The 19,937-nt window shown below is 31.2% G+C and overlaps 1 protein-coding gene across 1 annotated transcript in view; it reads right to left on the reverse strand.

Moving 5' to 3' along the window:
• LOC129224777 (palmitoyltransferase ZDHHC1-like) overlaps positions 1-19,724 on the reverse strand; it is a 37,501-nt gene extending 17,777 nt beyond the window's left edge. Inside the window, 6 exon segments of the mRNA XM_054859324.1 lie at positions 1,950-2,102; positions 3,754-3,869; positions 6,791-6,892; positions 7,420-7,595; positions 14,337-14,519; positions 19,317-19,724. Of these exon segments, the coding sequence (XP_054715299.1) occupies positions 1,950-2,102; positions 3,754-3,869; positions 6,791-6,892; positions 7,420-7,595; positions 14,337-14,519 (730 nt within the window). The 5' untranslated portion in view covers positions 19,317-19,724.
• Positions 19,725-19,937: the final 213 nt, after the last annotated feature.

The raw sequence follows: 19,937 nt of genomic DNA on the forward strand, positions 1-19,937 counted from the left end.
CTTAAAGGAATATCTAATCATGATGAAACTATAAAGTTTATATGGAAATAATTTTTAACTAAATTTTCAAGCAGTAATAATTATTGCTGCAACAATAACAAGTAATAGCGAAACTACAGAAGTAATGTAGATTTACTTAAGTAAATAATACAAATATTTATGTAAAACAAATTGAAACCCTTTAACAACCAGTCATATTCAGCTACTCTCTAATCAAGAACTTTGGTTTTCATGAATGAAAACAGTATTTTAACTATTTAAAAAAAATAAAAATATTTACTTATGTACACAAGGTAACTCAATTTCAAGTGATTTCATTATTTGTTTAAAAAAAACTTAAGACTACTTTTGTAATAAACATTGAAGTGCAAAAAACAATCAATTAATTTCAAACTATATATATATATATATATATATATATATATATATATATATATATATATATATATATATACAGGCTTTAAAATAAAAGAATTTTTAAAGTCTGGAAAAAAAACCCTTCGTGTAATCTCATACAGTGACAGCAAATAATACGATGGCAACAAACGAAGTTGATTTTGATTTTACATTCAATTTTAGCAATTAAATTTAAAATGCGAAGAAGCAATAACTTTTAAGATTTTATCAGTATTCATTTAAAAAACAAAGATTTCTTCTTGAAACCATGATTACAGTATGCTAATTACTTCAAGACAATGAGTAAAGACAAGGGAGCTAAGGCATTAATGGCGGTTTCCTCTTTGCTTGTAGGGTTGTTTATTTTACATAGCATGGAACACGTGAAAGAAAAATTCAAGCTATGTAAAATAAAAAACTTTACAGACACAAAAGCAATTTTAGGAAGTTCATCCTGTTTTTAATAAGTTAAGATTCAAAACTTTGGCATTGAGGAAAAAAGATGCAAAAATGTGGCAGTGAATAATCACGCCTCATTAATTTTACTTTTTTTTAACAGATAATTGGAAATGCATAGGGAATTAGGGTACTGAATTTTGCAAAACAAAAAGAAATATTTTTTTTCCTTCATTTAATGAATTTTCCCTGATTTTTTTTATTTTTTCAAAATTCCCTGATTAATAAACTTTCCTGAGTTTTCCCTGATCTGTTGCCACCCTGAAATTTGTTGAATGGTCAGGCAAAATTTGCCAAATAAGTATTTTAGGAGGTCACAGTGATCTTCTATTGGGGCACCATTAGCAATGTCAGTAGAAAGTAATCAAAATCGTAAAAGACAGCAATTCTATTTTTAAAGTAGTGTACATAAAAGGTCGTTCATTCACTTAAAAATCTTGGGACTGCATATTTTAAATGATAGGAATAAATTTAAATACTGTTAAGAAAAAATGAAAATTTAAACATTTTTGTGGGCAGTTTCAAAACAAAGAAATAAACAAATCAATTTCCAAATACAGGGAGATGCAAAAAGATATTACACATAGAATTATTGTTCAGGCATTTTTTATTGATGAGGGGATGATCTCCTCTCATCTCTTGAGGGACCTTGCACTGGAAATTTTTTCAAATTGAAGTTCTAAAAGGCGAGTGTAGACCATCTTTGATGATGTCAAGGAAAAGAATAAGGTTCGAATCTCCCTCCCAGAAACTTTTTGGAATTGAAGTTTCAAAAAGGCAATTTCAAACTATTTTTGATGATGATAGGAGGAAGAGTTCAGAGGCCTTCTCCTGGGCACTTTGCAAAATTTAAGTCTTAAAGAAGCAATTGTAGATGTCTCAAGTAGTGTTATTAGGGGAAGAAATGGGTTCAGTGACTTTCCTCTGGTAATTCCTTGAAACTGAAGTTCCAAAAAAGCACAATTTTAGAAATTGTCAAAACATTTTATAACGCACATGCGCACCACACTGATTTTAATGTGTGAGACATATTCTACCTCAAAATTAAGCATTCAAAATAATTTAATAGATAACAGGTTCAATCAATAACATGTTACTTAAATGATATAAAAAAGATAAGTCACCTGGTAGGGTAATATTAGATGAAAATGATGCTTCTGGAAAAAATTTAGAAGTTGCTGATGCAATAGTATCAGTTGAGTTTATTTCAACATTGACTGGTGTAGTCCAATGATGGTCCACGGAATGATCTGTCAAATAAATAAATAAAAATTAATAATTGATAGAAAATATGAATTTGTAACATTATATTTAAAATTGAGTTTTTTTTTTCACCACAGCAATTGTAAAAAAGTTAAAGCAAACAACAAGATTTTAAACTATTTTACTGGACATGGCCTGCTTCAAATAGAACACAAGGCAGAAAAACAAGGAAAATGATAAAACAACCAGTGCTGTAGTCAGAGGGGTGGAGGAAGGCCGCTCCCCGAATTTTTTTTTTTTTTTTTTTTTACTGGAAAAATAATGCAAATGTAAATTGGTTTCAAACACCATTTTTTTTTTTTTTTTTTGGTGAGTCTCCCTAAACCTCAAGGTGAAATCCCCCAATTTTGTTTTTACAACTACAGCCCTATACAATCATATAGAAATAATATCAGGCAGGGCAAGATTACTGCACAGGCCGACTAAGGCACCATCTTCCATGGGGGTTCCAAATGACATAAATAATTATGTATAGCATTACACTATATGAAAAATTGATAAATTTTTAAAATCATAATCAGCAATTACGACTTTTTATTGGAAAAAAACTTCTTAAAGGAGAATTATTATTCATTTTACCAGTAGCAAATTTACTGTGACACAATTATGAGGGGTATCGAGAGTATTCATGAATGAACATGATAAATGATTTGTACACAGTTCTGTCATAGAGTAAGAGGTTCTCCAAAATGCATTCCAACCTGCCCCAAACCTGTAAATCAACCAATCACCTCTGTTCCGCTATAGAGTTTTCAGGGACCTCAAACTATTGCGGATTCAGGGCCTCACTTTTAGTTAGGCAGGCCCTCATATCAGGACACTTACAGATTAGCTCTGATAACAAGACGCTTTCCTTAGACAAGTGGATTTATGCTTGGATTGAATGGGTAAAATTCTTAGATTGGCACAGCGGCAACAATTGTAATTAGACAAACAAACTGGATTTCATTGTTCTTTTTTTTAACAAATAGAATTGTTTAATGCTTTGCCCATTGGAAGACATCTTAATCCAGTAGCACAGCCAGAAATTACCTTCTGGGTGGGGCTTTTGGTCATAACGGACCTTATATATGTATAAACTACAGTATTATGATTGCAACGTGTGTTAAAACTGAGGGTTCTGGAAGGGGTAATGACCCCAAAACACCCTCCCTGGCTGTGCCACTGATCTTTTCAGAGCCTGACTGTAAACCAAATTACCATTACACAACACAACTAGTATGTCGTGGCCAGCACAGAACTTTAATCGATGACATGAACATTGTATTTTAAAAATTATAATGTCAAATGTCTATCATATCTTTATCATGAAAATATTGAAAATTAAATAATAAATATGATTTTTTCCTGTGTTCCTACTCTAGTAGCTAATACTTGATTCTACACAATCTATGGAAAATTTTTGGGGAAAACTTGTAATACAACAATAGGCAAAATAGTTGACTAATTTTGTTTGATATTGCCAAAGTAATATTTTTTATTCTATCTATCCTACTAAACAAGAAGTTTAAGCATTTTTAGAATTAAAAAAAAACTAATGATCTCTGGGCAGTTTTAGAAAAAAAATAATGATTTTTTTTAAGGTTTAAAATTTATTGCCAAAAAATAAGGATTTTTAAGCATACATAATTAACTTACTGTGGGGATTAAGCAACCATGCAGCTCCGTTGAAATAAGCAACAATTAACACTATTGCAGATACAAAGATAATTAAACATCCTAGAAGGGCTGAGCTGACACAAGATATAAAGAGCCTAGAAAGAAGTAAATAATTATTTAACTCTTTTTCCCATTTGAAAACACATCGGAAGCACATCTCCCTTTTAAAGCATATTAAAAGGAAGAAATGCATAAATCACAATAATCAAATTATGAAATTTCAGTCTTACAATTTTGGCTTATTCCAGTGCATATACATAAGAATCTATAGTTTTGTGCTTAGACCCCTCTTTTTTTTTGTTGTCTAGCATTAAACTAGTGATTGATCTACAACCTGAAGCCTGTGGATTGCTTGATGACCGCTGTATAGATTTCAATGGTTCACCCAACAATTTAAATTTAATACATTTCTTCAATACTGGCATTTCAATAATCACTAGTGCATCAAATGGAATTTATTACATTTCAATGTAATAGCGATTTACAGGAGAAGTTAAAAAATTTAGACTACAGTCGAACTCGCTGATAGCGAGCCGTTTTAATGAGAACTCGAAAATCAAAAAGATTTGGTTGGTACAATGTTAAGTCTATGTGAACAAAACTCGCTTTTAACAAGCAAACCCTATTTAAAGCAATTTGTTTGCAATTCATAAAATGTCTGTTAATTTTCTCCTCAGAAAAGATTATTCTACTATTATTTTTGGAAAAAATCCATTGATATTTTGAATGCAACTGAAAGCTCGAGGTAAAACATAAATCATGAGAACAAGTGATGACAAGGCCTTTTTTTAATTCATGGAGCATTTTAAACATATATTTGTTGAAGAGTATGATATAATTTTCAAGATATCCTTCCAAGGATATTGTAGCTGAAAGTCAAGAGAGATGGGAAAAAATAAAAGTGACCACCATAATGACAAATGTGAAGAATTTGAAATTAAATGGCCCTCGATATACTTGTCTCCTAAAGCACAGAAAAACTTCAAATTATTTTGAAGCCAAGGATGCAAATGAAGATGTTTTTTGGACCCCATGTTCCTCAAAAACAATAACAAGAAAGATACAACATGATATTTCAAATCAAATAGCCAGCTTCTTTGGTAAAGTACAGAAATATAAAAATAACAAAGCAAGTATGTATGAATTATGATTTTTTTCACGAACCCTTTTTTACGAGCACTTGGTTATTGCTTATAACGAGCAGATATAGCGGTCCCATCGCACTCGTTAAAAGCGAGTTTGCCTGCAATGGAATTTTATTAATTGTAAATTTAAAAACATCAATTTCCAGCAATCAGATCTCATGCTCTCTTCACATCATCCCCTTTGGGCAGCAATTGAATTTGTGAGGAATTAGGAAGAATGTTAAGTCAGATATAAAGAATCGTGCATCTAACGCTCACCTCAAGAGTTTTCTTTGAATTGCATCATCACACATAAAAGTCATTGTTGACAGATTAGTAAAAGCGAAAGAATGTTACATTTCTCCAAGAACTAAAGAAAAATCATCTACTTGATAACTTAATTTAGTTTTGTGTTTTGTAAGAAGTTTCAGTATATTTTTTAAAATCATGCTTCGCTATTTCAATTGCACTTTGTATTGAATATCGATATTTTTCGCTAGCTTTCAAACAAAATGAAAACTAAATTTAAAACTTTACATTGTCCCCACTCACATATCCACTAAATTGAAGTATCTATATAAGTTGATCAATGTGGCAAGCAAGCTTTTCCATAAAGAAAATTTTGTTCTTTATTAAAATAAGGTTGAAGAACATTGCATTAAACCCATCACTAAACATGGCTATAACAAATTTTGAAGCGTCACAAGAAATGCCTTTCACAAAACTATGAATGTTCGTTTAGAAAAACATCAGTCATAACCATTTAAAACGTTTCAATTATTTTATTCTTATAAAATATATTTCACTTACTGATTATTATATCTGGTTGTTTGCTAATTATGCAAAAATCCCTATCATTAACAGGAAAAAAAATCATTTTCAAACTTAATTTACATTTACAAAAACAGTCTAGAGAAAATTTCTGATAAGAAGATCTCTTTTTTTACATTTCATTCTTTAGAAACGAGATTTTACTCTTATCTAAATTTTTTCTTCAGTTTTAAAATTAAGTTTTGATTTCTTCTATTATGTAAAGCAATAAATTGTATGACAGAATATAAGTTGTGTGATAACTGACACATACAAAAGAATATATCACTCATAGAAATTCATGACACTATTTTGATATTTCCCCATAAAAATAACTACAAAAATGTGAGAACATCAAGTGCACTTGTGTACTCTATGACCTACAAATAGGGCATATATGCTAAAGGTTACAATGAACTTTCTAACTTAGAATTTTAATAAATCTGGCCAGAAAGCTAAACAATACAGGACTTTATTATAAATAACAGTGATATGCAATTCACCCAAGCAAACCAAGCAATGCTTGGGCACCCCTAAGAAGAAATTTTTAAAACAATAATAATTCATTATTTTTATTCTCATTATGGACATGCAATATGGTATATATTTTCTGTTCCGAGAGTATACACTTTCTATTCGAGATCCAACATGCACATTTCTCCCATCTGGCTTACAGCAAACTATGAGAATTCAACAAGCCTAAGCCAAGCAGAAACATGAATGAAGGGTTGTTGCCATGATAACCAACTTCACCCTAGTTTCTATGGTTCTACGACGCCAATCCAAGCAGGCTTAGTTCGCTTGGGCAGACTGCACTTCATTGAGAAATAAGCACCTCAGCAAGCTGCTAAAAATAACGCACATATAAAACTTTAAACTTCTAAGTCTGATGAAGCATTACCATATATCTACGTCTATCTTAAATTTTATTGATTTATTTTCTGCAACAAAAGCAAAATGGAAAAACAAAATAAGAAAGTCATTAAATTTCAAATGTGACACTTAGTTTTGAAGTGATTTTTTTGACATTTCACAACACATGAATATCCTAATGAGAAAATCAAAAATTAATGAATTCATACCGGTAATTTCTTCCACCAACACAGTTGTTGAGCCATTTGCAATGATGATCAAATTCTGAAACACATTTGTTGCAAGCACTGCAATGCTTCGACTTCCTACCACTGAAAGAAAGAATACAGCTCAGTTACAAATTTAACAAACATAGCTTTACATTAACCCTTATTTATATGTAACATACAAATGTTCATATGAACAATAATTTCCAAAAAATGGGTAAAAGTTGCATTTTTTAAATGAATAAAGCATAAGTGGCTAATAATGGGTGTAATATACAGTGGGGCAACTACCACTTTACTTCCCAAAGTAAAGGAGTCTTGTTCCCCTACTTCTCAGAGTTCAAAATTAATGATCGCACAAAATCTTTTTTTAAATGTGGATTTTTTCTTTTTCTTTTAAATATAAAAGTAAAAAATGAATTTTCAGAAATCTAGATCAGCTTTGAAGGAGTAGAACTTTTAATCAGTCATATAGCCCAATTTCACACACACACAAAATTGTTTGGTGTACCAGCCACAAGTCCCTTTCCTTTCATTTAGCAAAAAATAAATTCCGGAATAGCTAAGTAAGAAATTTACAAACATAAAAATGAATTTTCTTGTGATACAAAACTAGTTAAAAAGCAACTTACACTTTTACTTCACATATATGACAGTATTCATTTTCTATGACATGACTATGTTTAGATCGATCAAATGAAGGCAAAGGCCCACTGTTTGCTTTGGCACGAACATTGATGTCAGCTGGATTCAAAGACACACTAATTAAATGAATTACAATATGAAATACAAAAACAGTTGCATTGATCTGTCATTATGTCAAGGTATAATAAATGTGTAATAATTTTATAAATACTGCATTTTGTGCAGAAACGCATCTGCATTCATGTTTAAAAAAAAATAATGAATAAAAAATGTGAATTACAGTGGCATTTTCACCAATACAGTGTTTACAATGTTTTAAAAACCAGTTTTCATAGTAATACCTTCAAAGCAGATACCGAAATCTTGAATTGCAAAATTACTACAAATCAGAGCCAAGTCCAACTCCAAATTCAAACTTTTCAGTGTTCTAGGTATTGCATGACCAAGGCTACCCACTGTCTTCTACTATGGGTATTAAAAATGGACTAAAAGTTAACTGATCCATTGTTGGTCAAACAAACTTTTGTTTGGTGCAAACCTAATCTGCCAGCATTGCAGAGGCTACTTGGATCCTAATCACAGCATTAATGCACTACCAGGAAAGGTTTGTCCCAAATATAGTGATTTTTTTTTTTTTTTTTTTTTTTGCCTAAAGAAAAACATAAGATACTATTTCAGTCCAATTTTGCACCAATAGCATGGTTCATACACTTTTGGTTAAAAAAAGTTCCCTGACTTTTCCAGGTTTTCCATGTTGTTTTTTAGAAAATTCCAGGTTACTCGCTTCATTCAAAATTTAAGTTTAAATAGTAATATTTTCAAAATAATTAAAATTGTTTAAAGTAGCAATGCAGAAGAACTGAAACTTCTCCCCTTAGATAAAAAAAAAAAAGATTTTTTTTCCTTTGTTTTCTCTGTCAAAATTTTAAGCTTTTTTTAAACATTTTGTTCAAAATTGTTTTAATTTGTTTACTATTTGTTGAAAACAGAGTACTTTCAACTTATTTTAGCGTTTCTTTGATGTCACGCGTAATATTATAGCGTTTTGCTGTAGTCCTGCAGCAACCTTTTAGCATCCGCTTTTGGTTTACAATACTTTTTATTTTCTTATAAGTAGGTTACACAAAACATATTGAGCAAAATGCAAAGCTAAATTTCAGTATAAATATGGTTAACTTGTTGCATCAATCGGCATACCATGTAATGCATAGTAACAAAAATCAACATCCGCCGATCATAGGCCAATGCCAATAATCTTTTTTTTTTTTTTTTTTTTTTTCACATATTAAAAGATACTTACATTAAAATTTCAAATTTTCTTTTCCAGAAAGTAATAGTTAATTTTCAAAAATTCATAACTTTTTGCCCATTTAATGTTATTTTCAATGTTACTCATTGATATAAACATCCAATTCTGTTTCTCGAAGTTTAAGTCTACTTCCATTGTGCAAACGATCAAATATGGCGACAAAGTGAAAAATTTAAAATAATAAGTAGATTTTTGGATTTGTAGTATAAAAGTAGTAATAAATAATTAATAATCCTTAAGAAGCTACAATAAAAGCAAAATAGTCAGTATTTAGCACATAAGAGTCAAAATCAATTAAAACAAAAAAATGTTATGAAGATTAAATTTTGCATTTTTCCAGAAAATGATTACAAATTATCCGGAAAAAAAGGCACAATTTGTGTTGTTTTCAATAGTTTGCTTTGCAATTAACATCCAATGCCGTTTTCGGGAACTTAGGCACTTAAAAAGTCTTGAGTACTTCCATCTTGGGAATGACCAAATATGGCGGCTATGCCCAAAAATAAGAAATAGCTTTTTTAATTTGTTGCATGAAGACAATTAAAAAATAATAAATCTTCATGAAACTACAATTCATTGAAAAGTTTTTATTACATTTGTGTCCGAGGCAGTGAGGATAAGATTAAGTTTTAAGAACAAAATTTTTCATTTCTCAAGAAAATTATTTTAAATAACAATAGAAAAACAATTTGTAGACCATTTTTTGTTATTTTCATCAGTTTTCAATTAAAGAAAACATCCAATTCTGCTTTGTTTTTAGAAACTTAGGCATTTTAGGGTCGTATCTTAGAAACTTAGGCATTTTAGGGTCGTATATACTTCCATCTTGTGAATGACCAAAGATGGCGACTACGTTTCACATGTAGCTGAAATGATTTTCGATCAAAAAAAAAAAAAAAAACGATTTTCCCCGATCGACCCTCCCATCTACAGGTTGTGCTTCCGAAGCAGTAAATTGTCTTCTCTCCTTTTGAGTTTGTGCATAATTGCTGTTCACCTGATTTTTTTTCCTTGGGAACTACTGAGAGCCAAAAATGGCGGCTGCTGAAGATTTTTTGGGTCGCCACTTTTTCCATTGCTTTAAAATATTACAATTTTTTTTTAAATACATCGATAAAAATGAAGATTAGATCTCATAAAACCAAATTCCCTGGGAAAAAAATGGGAAAAGAAAAATTTTGGGGACACATTTGGAAAATTCCCTGACATTTTTGACTATATCATTTTAAATGATAATTCTAAGTTTTCCCGGAGCGTACGAAACCTGAACCGAATAGAATGTTGTAGCAACCCATCTAAAACTTTAGGCAGTAGAAAGACATGCGTTCCCCTCACTGACTCCATGTAAGAAAATCTTCGCTCTTTTGGCGCATTTTTCGTTGTGAAAAAAAAACGTTTATTTTTCGATTGCAGTTTTTAAGTGCCAGCGTCGGTTTAGATAAAAATTTACAATTTTTTTCGTGAAATCACAATAAAAACGAAGACTAGATCTCATGGTACTTAGTTCCTTGGGAAAAAAATGGAAAAAAAAAATTTTGGAGGACAAAATTTGAAAACTCCCTGACTTTTCCCTGACATTTTTGAAAGTGTCATTTTCCCTGACAATTCCCGGTTTTCCCGGAATTCCCGGAGCGTACGAACCCTGAATAGGGAAGTTGCAACGTATTAAATGTTCATATTTTGGCTATTGGATATTGTTAATTGACCCTCAAAACTAAAAAATTCACCATCGCCAAATTTTAAAACACCGTGGTTGATTTTTAATGAATTTTTAAAAATCCACGAGCAAAAGTGCACGTTTCTGAAATGTCACGAGTCTACGTCACAGGGCGCGAATGGGCAGCCTTCCGCCGAAGATCCCTTGTTTTCACTAGGAACATTTTGAGCGTGCTGATATTTTTATTTTTTTGAAATTCAAAAATCCTTTTGAACACACTATGGAGACCGGATTCGTTAAAGCACAATCTAAATAATCTTCCTCATGTAACATCAATGATTTTATTCGAATATTTCCGAGAGGATGAGAGGTTTAATGTTCCAGAAACGCGAGGAGATAAGCCTTTTACGTTTCGTCTTCGAAGTCGAATGCGTGACCTTCGGCTTCTCCCTTATCGGAAGAGGGCATGACGTCATTTCCTATGCCATTTGACGTCACAAGAGCTTGAACTTTAAAAATTAATTTAAAAAAAACTACTTATCATATCGCAAAAATTTTTTCACCTATGATGTTCATACATGTTACTCTATCACATAAAAATAAAATTGAAAAATCGAAAACTTCCCTATTAACAATATAAAATACACCTTTAATTTTTTTAAAAAAACCTTGGAAAAAAATTTCTTTTTTGAAAACATTTGTTAATTTTTTGAAAAATGTTCGTCTGAAAAATATCAAAAGGGAAAAAAATAATACTTCTTAGAGATCAAATTGCTATCGTTAAGCTTTTAAAATTGCAATTTTTTTTTTATTTTCCACATTCAAGTTTCAGCATTAGACAAGACATTTTTCATCACACTATTAAAGCTTCAAAATCAATCTTTAATAGAGTGAGCCGTAAGAATCGGATTGACTACAACTGATCCAAAATAACAAAAAATATTTATTAAAAATTAGGGATGCACCGGATATCCGGTAACTATCCAGTATTCGGCCTATCCAGCTGATTTTTTAACTATCCCGAACTATGAGGTATCCGATCCGGCAAGCCACTGCGAATCCGTATATCCGACAGTTTTTTGCAGGACATCCGGGCAGTTATTCGGTAAAAATGTGAGAGATATCCGGGATTGATTTGAGGTTATCCGGTACGAAATGAGGGTTTAATTTTGAATTTACTTTTGCAAAAATTCCAGTTAAAGCTTTCACTGTTTCATAAACTTTTCGATGATGCTTTCTCTTTTAATTGCTGCTTCAAAAACGACCATTCCTCTTCAAACTTAGCTTCTGGCATTCCCCGCGTCCCCCCCCCTCTCCTTCGCGAATCTGCTGAGGGTATGTTGCCAATAATTTCTCCCTCCCTCTCTCACTCTCTGCTTTAACACGCTGAAGTGAAAAGTCGACCTTGAAATGGTTCATATCAAAGTGCTTGAAGTTGGAGGAGCGGCTGTGTTGAAAATTAAAATACAGTCAAGTTCCAACTTGCGGGAGGAATGCATTCCACTACTCCTCTCGCGTAAGTTGAAATTTAGCGTAGTAGAAAAATGTATGAATTCGGATTTTTAGAAACACACTCAAAAATTTTAGGCATTTGTAAACACCTCTCACACTATTTTGAACCATTTCTTAACTATATATTACCATTTCTTGCATAAAAAAAGCTGTATTATTCAACATAAAACTCTGTTACGATGTACAAAATTAATGGTCAATGGGAGAGAGACATGTAAATAAAACAATAATATAGTTACAGTGTATTAATAATTTAATAATGCACGCTTTGGTGCCATTATATCTCATGATCATTAAAACAAAGAATGAAAGAAACTAATGAAAAATGCGGAATAGTTGAACAAAGCAATGTTTAGAGTAGTACGGTGTGGAAACTTCCATTTTCAGTGATACTGAAGTGTAATTAAAGTAAAATTTTCAATTGATTATTTTAGCATAAGTTTATTAATTTGTTAACTGAGTTGCCCACCTAGGGAGGGGGGGGGGTTAGGGGAATTTTCTCTTTTGGGGGGCTTTCTATTTGGGGGGTATTTATGATTTTTAGGGGGTGGGCCCTTGCTCTTAGGGGGGCACCCCTGTATTTACGATGCTAATTTGCATCTTTAGGGAAAATGTACCTTTATTTCTGGAATTAAAGTAAAATTTTAAGTTGATTATTTAAGTTTATTTATTTATTTTTTGAGTCAAACTGGCCCTGTTTTAATATTTTCTTTTTTAATTTGTATGTTAGAAAAATTTTACACGAGTATTATCTGTAATAAAAATGATTTCAAAGCAAAGTTTTATTTTTTGTTATTTCTAAATTGGAAACAAGAAAATGTATTACTTTATGATGAAGTTTAAAAAAATTTCTACACGTAATGCAAATCTAATAACAAATACGATTCATTATACGCCCTTTAAGATTTCAACTATGAAGAATTAAAAGTTTAAACCATGTGTACATTACATACAGAATAAATTTTTGCCGAAAGTTTGTCGCTTTCGAAAAAATCTGTCGAAATAAAACATTATTTTAATGTTTCATTTTATATATAGCACAATTCCTAAATTAAAATATAGAGACTCTAAAAAAGTACATTTGAATGTACTTAACATGTTTTTAAAGAAATTATATGTGGAACACGTTTGATTTATTGTTTTGAAACGGCGTTGTAGAAAAATATGCGAACATGCAATGCAATCGAAATGCAGGATATCCGAATCCGGCAGGTAAGGGGCATCGGATATCCGGTATCCGGCAAAATCACTATCCGGTGCATCCCTATTAAAAATTAAAGACAAATGTAGTAGGGGAATGTGGGGCAAAGTGAAATAGTTAAGATTACTTACTTTTTTAAAAATGAACAAATTGAAAATTTGTTTTGAAAATTACGTTGCACTGAAAAAATACTTTATTATTGACAGTAAATTTGTATCTTCAAAAAAAGGTGGAAATTCCTTTCTATTTTACATGGCACAAAGTAAAAAATAGAATATTTTTCCAATGAAATATTTTTTATTAGATTGTTAAAGATGTTTTTGATTGAATAGATGAGCAAGTAAAAGAATGAATGAATAAATGAAAATAAAATGAAACAATAAACGAATAATTAAATATATCAATAGATTAATATATCAGAAAAATTAAATGAATGAATTAAATAGTGAATGAATAAGAAAACAAGTCCATGAATGAATGAATAATAAAGGAATTTTTAAATGAAAGAATGTAAATGGAACAACTAATTAACTAATAAGTAAATGATTTTATAAAAGATTGAATAAGTAAATGAAATGGACTATTTCACTTTGTCCTGCATGCCTTTGACTAACTGTACAAAGCATTTTAAATACAAATAAGTTTAATATTAAGCAAATAAATACAGCACCGTACATTTTTAGGTTTCAATTACAGTTAAAATATTAATAAAATAACTTTATTGTTTAATAATAACAAAAATAAGTTTTGACTTATAATAAAATATTAAAATGTTAGTATCAATTTTTGAAAATTGCTTGCATTATCATATTCTTTTGTTTTCAGAGGTAATTTTTTTCTTGACTGGAATTGACTACATGTGGTGTAACTAAAAAAGTTAAAATATTACTAGGCAGGTGGCGTGAAAAGCAGAGTAAATTTTTCACCATTTCTCTTTGCCCCATATTTCCCAACAATCAGTAATTAAAACTTTCTGAAGAAATTTTAAAATACATTTCAAAATTTTTGTGCAACTGAAATCAGGAAGCATATGAGGCAGTGAGAAGTAGAGGGATGTAAGTAAACATTTTCAAGTTTTGAGTGAAGCACGTTTAAAGTTCAGGTCTTATGTAGGCTTTCATTGAAAAGTTTTTCAAAATCATGCTATTTAGCAGCACCTACCAGGGCTTGTCTTTTGAAGTTTGATCACGGCAAAAAAGGAAAAAATGCAAAGATGAAAGGATACAATATAGGCTGAGATTCTCCATGCTCCTTCTGGGATGTTAGGAACTAATACACCAAAATAAAGAATAGCAAACATGAACAGGAAAATCCAAGCTAGTATCTGAAGAGGGTGGAGAGGAGGAGACCATCCATTTGTGCGACTCCAATGCTTACGATCTTTGTTGACTTTAAAGCAGATAGTCATCTAGAATCGAGGACATGATTTAATACTTCTTTAAGTTGAAACACAGTTGCTTTATACAGAAACCTTTACAATAAAACCTATAAAATTAACCGCCTAAGTTAACTGATTTTGTCAGGCACTGAATCAGTCCAAAACTGATGTTCACATCAATTTTTCAGAGGGTATGCTCCCAGTAATCCATAACGCACAATTTGTGTATGTGATCATATCTTATATCTTTAAACGAGCAATTCTTGTGGGTATATATATTTATATTTCTTATCTCGGAAACGGCTCTAACGATTTGGATGAAATTTTGGATTTAATTATAGTTTTGCATTCTTCATCTACATCAGTGTTTTTTCTGTGAAAACTTGATTTTTTACAAAAAACAGTTTTTTAATATAAAGTCTAATTAAGTTAAGCCTTGAAGTAAACTGAATTGATCAGGGGCGTAGCTAAGGGGGGGGGTTTGGGGACAAACCCCCCCCCCCCCCCCGAGAAGTTAGTCTCAAAAAAAAAAGAGAAAAAGAAGAGAGAAGAGAAAGAAAAAAAAAAGAAGAAAAGGGAAAAATTCCAAGCGATTATACATATATATATATATATATATATATATATATATATATATATATATATATATATAAGAAGTAACCCCCCCCCCCCGAAAGTCGGGTCTAGCTACGCCACTGGAATTGATGCATCAGGCAGACGATTTGCAACCATAACAATGAAAATTTGTCTCTTCTGGCTTAAAATTTTAAACTTGCTTAGGGTTGCCAGGCTTGGCTGAAATTGGCCACTTTGGTTAATTTCAAACACACTTGGCTGAAACCAAATTCAAAAGCATTATGTAAGTCCATGTAAGGCTTTTTTCTTTTTAAGTGAAACTATTGCTTGACCGTCCTATTTTATTTTATTTATTTATTTTCTTTTTACACTTCAAATAGTTTAACATGTTTTTCATCAGCTTAAGCACTTACTCAAAAAGAAAATCTCGATTGGGATAAAATCGTGAAATGCATCATAGTATGAAGGGCAGTTCTCAAAAGGTGGGAACAAAAAAGTTAACTTTGAGCAATTTCAAAAATTTTCGAATTTGACATCAATTTTGATTTTATTCTATAGTATGCATACCTAGAACACAATATATGAACATGAAAAGACAGCAGGTATTTGTAAAAATTGTTAATTAGCAAATTAAATCAGCAATCTGTAGGTAACAGATTTTGGACATTGCTTTCCTGTAGGTAACGGATTTTGGACATCATCATAACGTAAGTTTCATCCAGTGGCGTACCCAGGGGGTGGGCTGATAGGGCTACAGCCCCCCCCCCCCCCCGAAATTTTCAAAATTAATTACAAAAATTATAATAAAGAACAAGTTTTTTTTAATGATGTATTTTTGAAATCTTACATTCGTATTGATATCAGAAAAGCGATACATGAACTTTTCTTAGCTACAGTTCATAAGTATCCCCCCCCCCCAGCTCAAAGACTTTCGAGCTCAGCCCCCCCCCCCCCCCCGAACTGATTTGTCTGCGTACGCCGCTGGTTTCATCATTTTTGACAATTTATAATCTGATTTTTAACTTTTCCAATGAAAATTTTATTTATTACTTTTTAAATTTTGCAATTTAATAATAAAGAGGATATTAATGAAATACTTGAATGGCTATACATGCTGCTCCTTACATTTAATAAAGTTTTGGAATGATTTTGAAGAAATTGATGCAAAGTTAAAAAAAAGCTTCAAATTAAAAATAATACAATTGTAAAAAGTGACATCAGTTTTAATAATGAATATTTTTTCTAATGTCATAAGAATTAAAATGATGTCTAAAAAAATTATTGAAGAAAGAAATTCGTATTTCTATTTGGAGATCGTTAAATTATGTTTCCAAAAGAAAGAAGAGAAAAAGAATTCTAAAATAATAAAAGCGGGAAAAAAAAAAAAAATTGCTAGCGCAGGTGATAAAGTCGCCAAAAGTGGTACAGCTGACGATAAACTACATTTGTCAGACTGGAATTCCCCTCTGGTAACCTTTAGCGTATCGTATACTGTGTTGTCGCCAATGTCGCCAGCGGAAGTTTGCTTGGCGATGTTAGCGCAAAATGGCTTTCGTTCGATCATAGAAAGCCATGTTACTACTGTAATTTATGCATTGTTCAATGTGTAACGTATTAATTATGCAAAATACCAATGGATTAAAAAAGATAACATTATAATAACCTTTTTTATTGAGGTTAGAAGACAGTGGATCATCAAAAATTATGAATAAACGTACAGAATTATCGGCATCAAGATCGTAACGCCATTTGGACATCTCACATGTATGTTTAAGAAAAATCATTTTTCTTCTAAGATACTGCATAAAAGCTTATGAAAACACTTTTAAACAATTAAAAATTGATTCTGAGGATCGATAAATACCTTTAAAACAAAAACATCATATACTTAGTTCTCAAATAATAGCATTTTAAAGATCGCAACTTTTGGACATACATCAAATTTCAAAGTTACGTTTTTTTAAAATCGTTTACAAAGTAAATAATCTATCTTTATTTTTGTTATCTGTGTAAAATATTAACAAAAAGTTATTCAGTGTAAGATTCATACCTTTAATTTTTTTTTTGAAACGTATGGAAATAATTTAAAAATTTTTTTTTTTAATGGTACATTTGCTCAGTTAACGTTTTGGTATGTCCAAAATTGTGCCTTTTAGCAAAGAAAATATTTTTTTAAGGGCATTTGAAGAGCATTTTTTCCATAATTTATGTCAATTCTTGTCTCTATACAGTATTATAGTTTAACTCAAAAATTTTTGAGTTAATTAAAATGAAAGTTATTTGGTGTTGAAGCTTCAAAGTTGAGGTCTGTGTTTGTTCCCACCTTTTGAGAACTGCCCTGAAAGGAAGTATTCGGTTAAAAACTGATTTCACCATAGCAAAACTGGCTCCAAGGTCTTAAATATTTTAATTACTGACAAGAAAATTGTATTGTAGAAACAAAGTAACAGATAGTTTAAAGCAAAATGTTAATTTAATTACGTTCAGAATCTTCTTTGTTTAGTACTTTAGTGTTATAAAAAGGTCGAGTGCTTAATATTTCGTTAACGTGAAGCTTTTCAAGTATATTTGGAAAAGTATTGAACCTTAAAAAAACACGAGTTGACAAAAAATAACTCTTTTAAAGCCGAGCGAGGCTCGGTCGTCCAGGTACTATACATAATATGTCAAAATATGAAAATTTATGAAGCTTGAGGGTTATACGCTATATGTCAAAAAAATGTTTGAGAATATACGGCGTATATGGGAACACCACTGGTCCTATATTATATCAAGCATCACTGTACTAGCTTATAACTTAATTTTTTATTAAGCTGAAATTACTCATTTTAAAATGTAACAACAGTATTAACAGGTGATAATTCCTTTTTAGCAAAATTGCAGCTTTTCTCAAAGAGCAAAATATACTTATAAAATATCTTGCAATATTTATCTGTCTAAAAATGCATGTAATAAAATTTACAGTATTTTAATCAGATATGATACACAGGCCTAAAATTTAAAATTTTTATAGTAGCAAAGAGTCAATAACCATGGGTGCCCATATGCAAAATTGTAAGGGAGGGCTCAAATATTTTCCCCATAGTTCAACAGGATATTTTCTCCATGGAAACCAATTTCAGTAAGAGTTATTAAAATTTGACATTTTCAAGAACTTATTCATTAATGGCTGGAGAAGAAATGTTTTTACATTTTTGCAAGTAAAAATGTACTACTAAAAACAAGGAAGTTCTAATTTCTAGGGGGGGGGGCTTAGCCCCCACTCCCCCTCCCCACACACATGGGCACCCCTGGTATTTACTCAATATGTACTATTATATTGAAAACAAAAAACACTTTGCCCACATTTAAGTAAGGGGAATTGATTGTTAAAACCAGGAGCAGTGGGCCCCTTCTTCACCCTTTTTAAATGACTGGCACATTGATGTAATTTAAAGAAACATATCACCTGTTTCAATATAAGGAATTTCTTCTGAAAGAATCAAATCTTTAGTTCGGAATTTCAATTCTATTTGGAAAAGATGAGTTTATAATTGAGAACCTAACACAGTGTTAAGAGCATTAATGGACCATATTTACCACTATTTTACATTAAAAATGAGCAAAATTAACTACTATAGTTGGGGCAAACCTAACCTGGCAGCATTGTAATGAATGCTATGATTGGAACCTACATAGCTTTCACAATGCAGTCAGGTTAGGTTTGCCCCAACTATAAACATAATCCATATCTTAAAGATAAAAAAAAAACATGAGAAAATATTATACAAATTAGCTATATAAATTGAATATAAAAAGTTATTATTATTTTTTTTTTTTTTTGGAAGTAAAGTTTGAGCAATTATCTATAGTTAGCATTATTTTTAGGCACTTGACAACTATGAACATTAAGAAACCAATCTTATCCCAAAGAAATCTCTCTTGAAACTGTTGTTTCCAAAATTATTTTCATTTCATACAAAACCCTCAAATGAAAAGACGAGTTGAAATTAACTTGAAGAACAGAGAAGAAATGCAAAATTCATAAATTTTTGTGCGAGCTGTTTTTTGTAATTGCACAAAATCTAGATAGAAATCCCTTGTATTTTTAAGAGACATTCATTGCACAACATCAACGTTTTGTTAACGTAAACTGGTTAAACAGAATACAGTTATTCTGGATATGACAAAATTTCAGAAAAAAGGTAACAAGTCTGCACTTTAATCGCAATTGAAAAAGTGTCCAACAAGTAAAAATTAAATAAATGATACCTTCAAGAGCTGTTTAGAGAAAAGTGTGAGAATCTAGTTAGTCATATGGTAGATAAGAGGTCGTAGACCCCTGGAAGAGGGAGAGACATGCAACAAGTAAATGAAGACATTTCTCCAGAACATTGATCAGATGAATGATTCTTTCAAACTGCAGACAAATTAGATTAGAAATTAACCTCCGCATAGTTGCGAATAGGAAATCTTGAAGCTCAAGATTTTAAACACACTGTCAAAAAGAATGCCAATATTTTTTGCAAATGATTTCTTGAGAAGCATTTCTGTGGTTTAACAGGATTTCAGCATTTTGAGTAGGTAACAGGTCGGGTTAATAGATGATATCTGGGGTTGCTTCGATTCAATCACAGTTTCTGTCACGCCCATTTCATCTGTCAACAACAGTAAACTTTAATCAAGATCGCCCATGGATCCCGATATGTCGCATGAAGAGTTGAGTTGTTGCTCGAATAATTCACTTCTCCGTCGCGGTCGTCTGCTCGAACTGTTAGTAATAATAACTCGAGAAGCAGCTTTTGCTGCTATCGAATCTCAAGTTTTTATTTCAGGATCGGATGCTAGATTTTTATCTTAATTTCAGTCAGGACGCCAAACCATTATTGTTTC

The sequence above is a fragment of the Uloborus diversus genome, chromosome 6 (assembly GCF_026930045.1).
Source record: "Uloborus diversus isolate 005 chromosome 6, Udiv.v.3.1, whole genome shotgun sequence".
NCBI lineage: Eukaryota > Metazoa > Arthropoda > Arachnida > Araneae > Uloboridae > Uloborus > Uloborus diversus.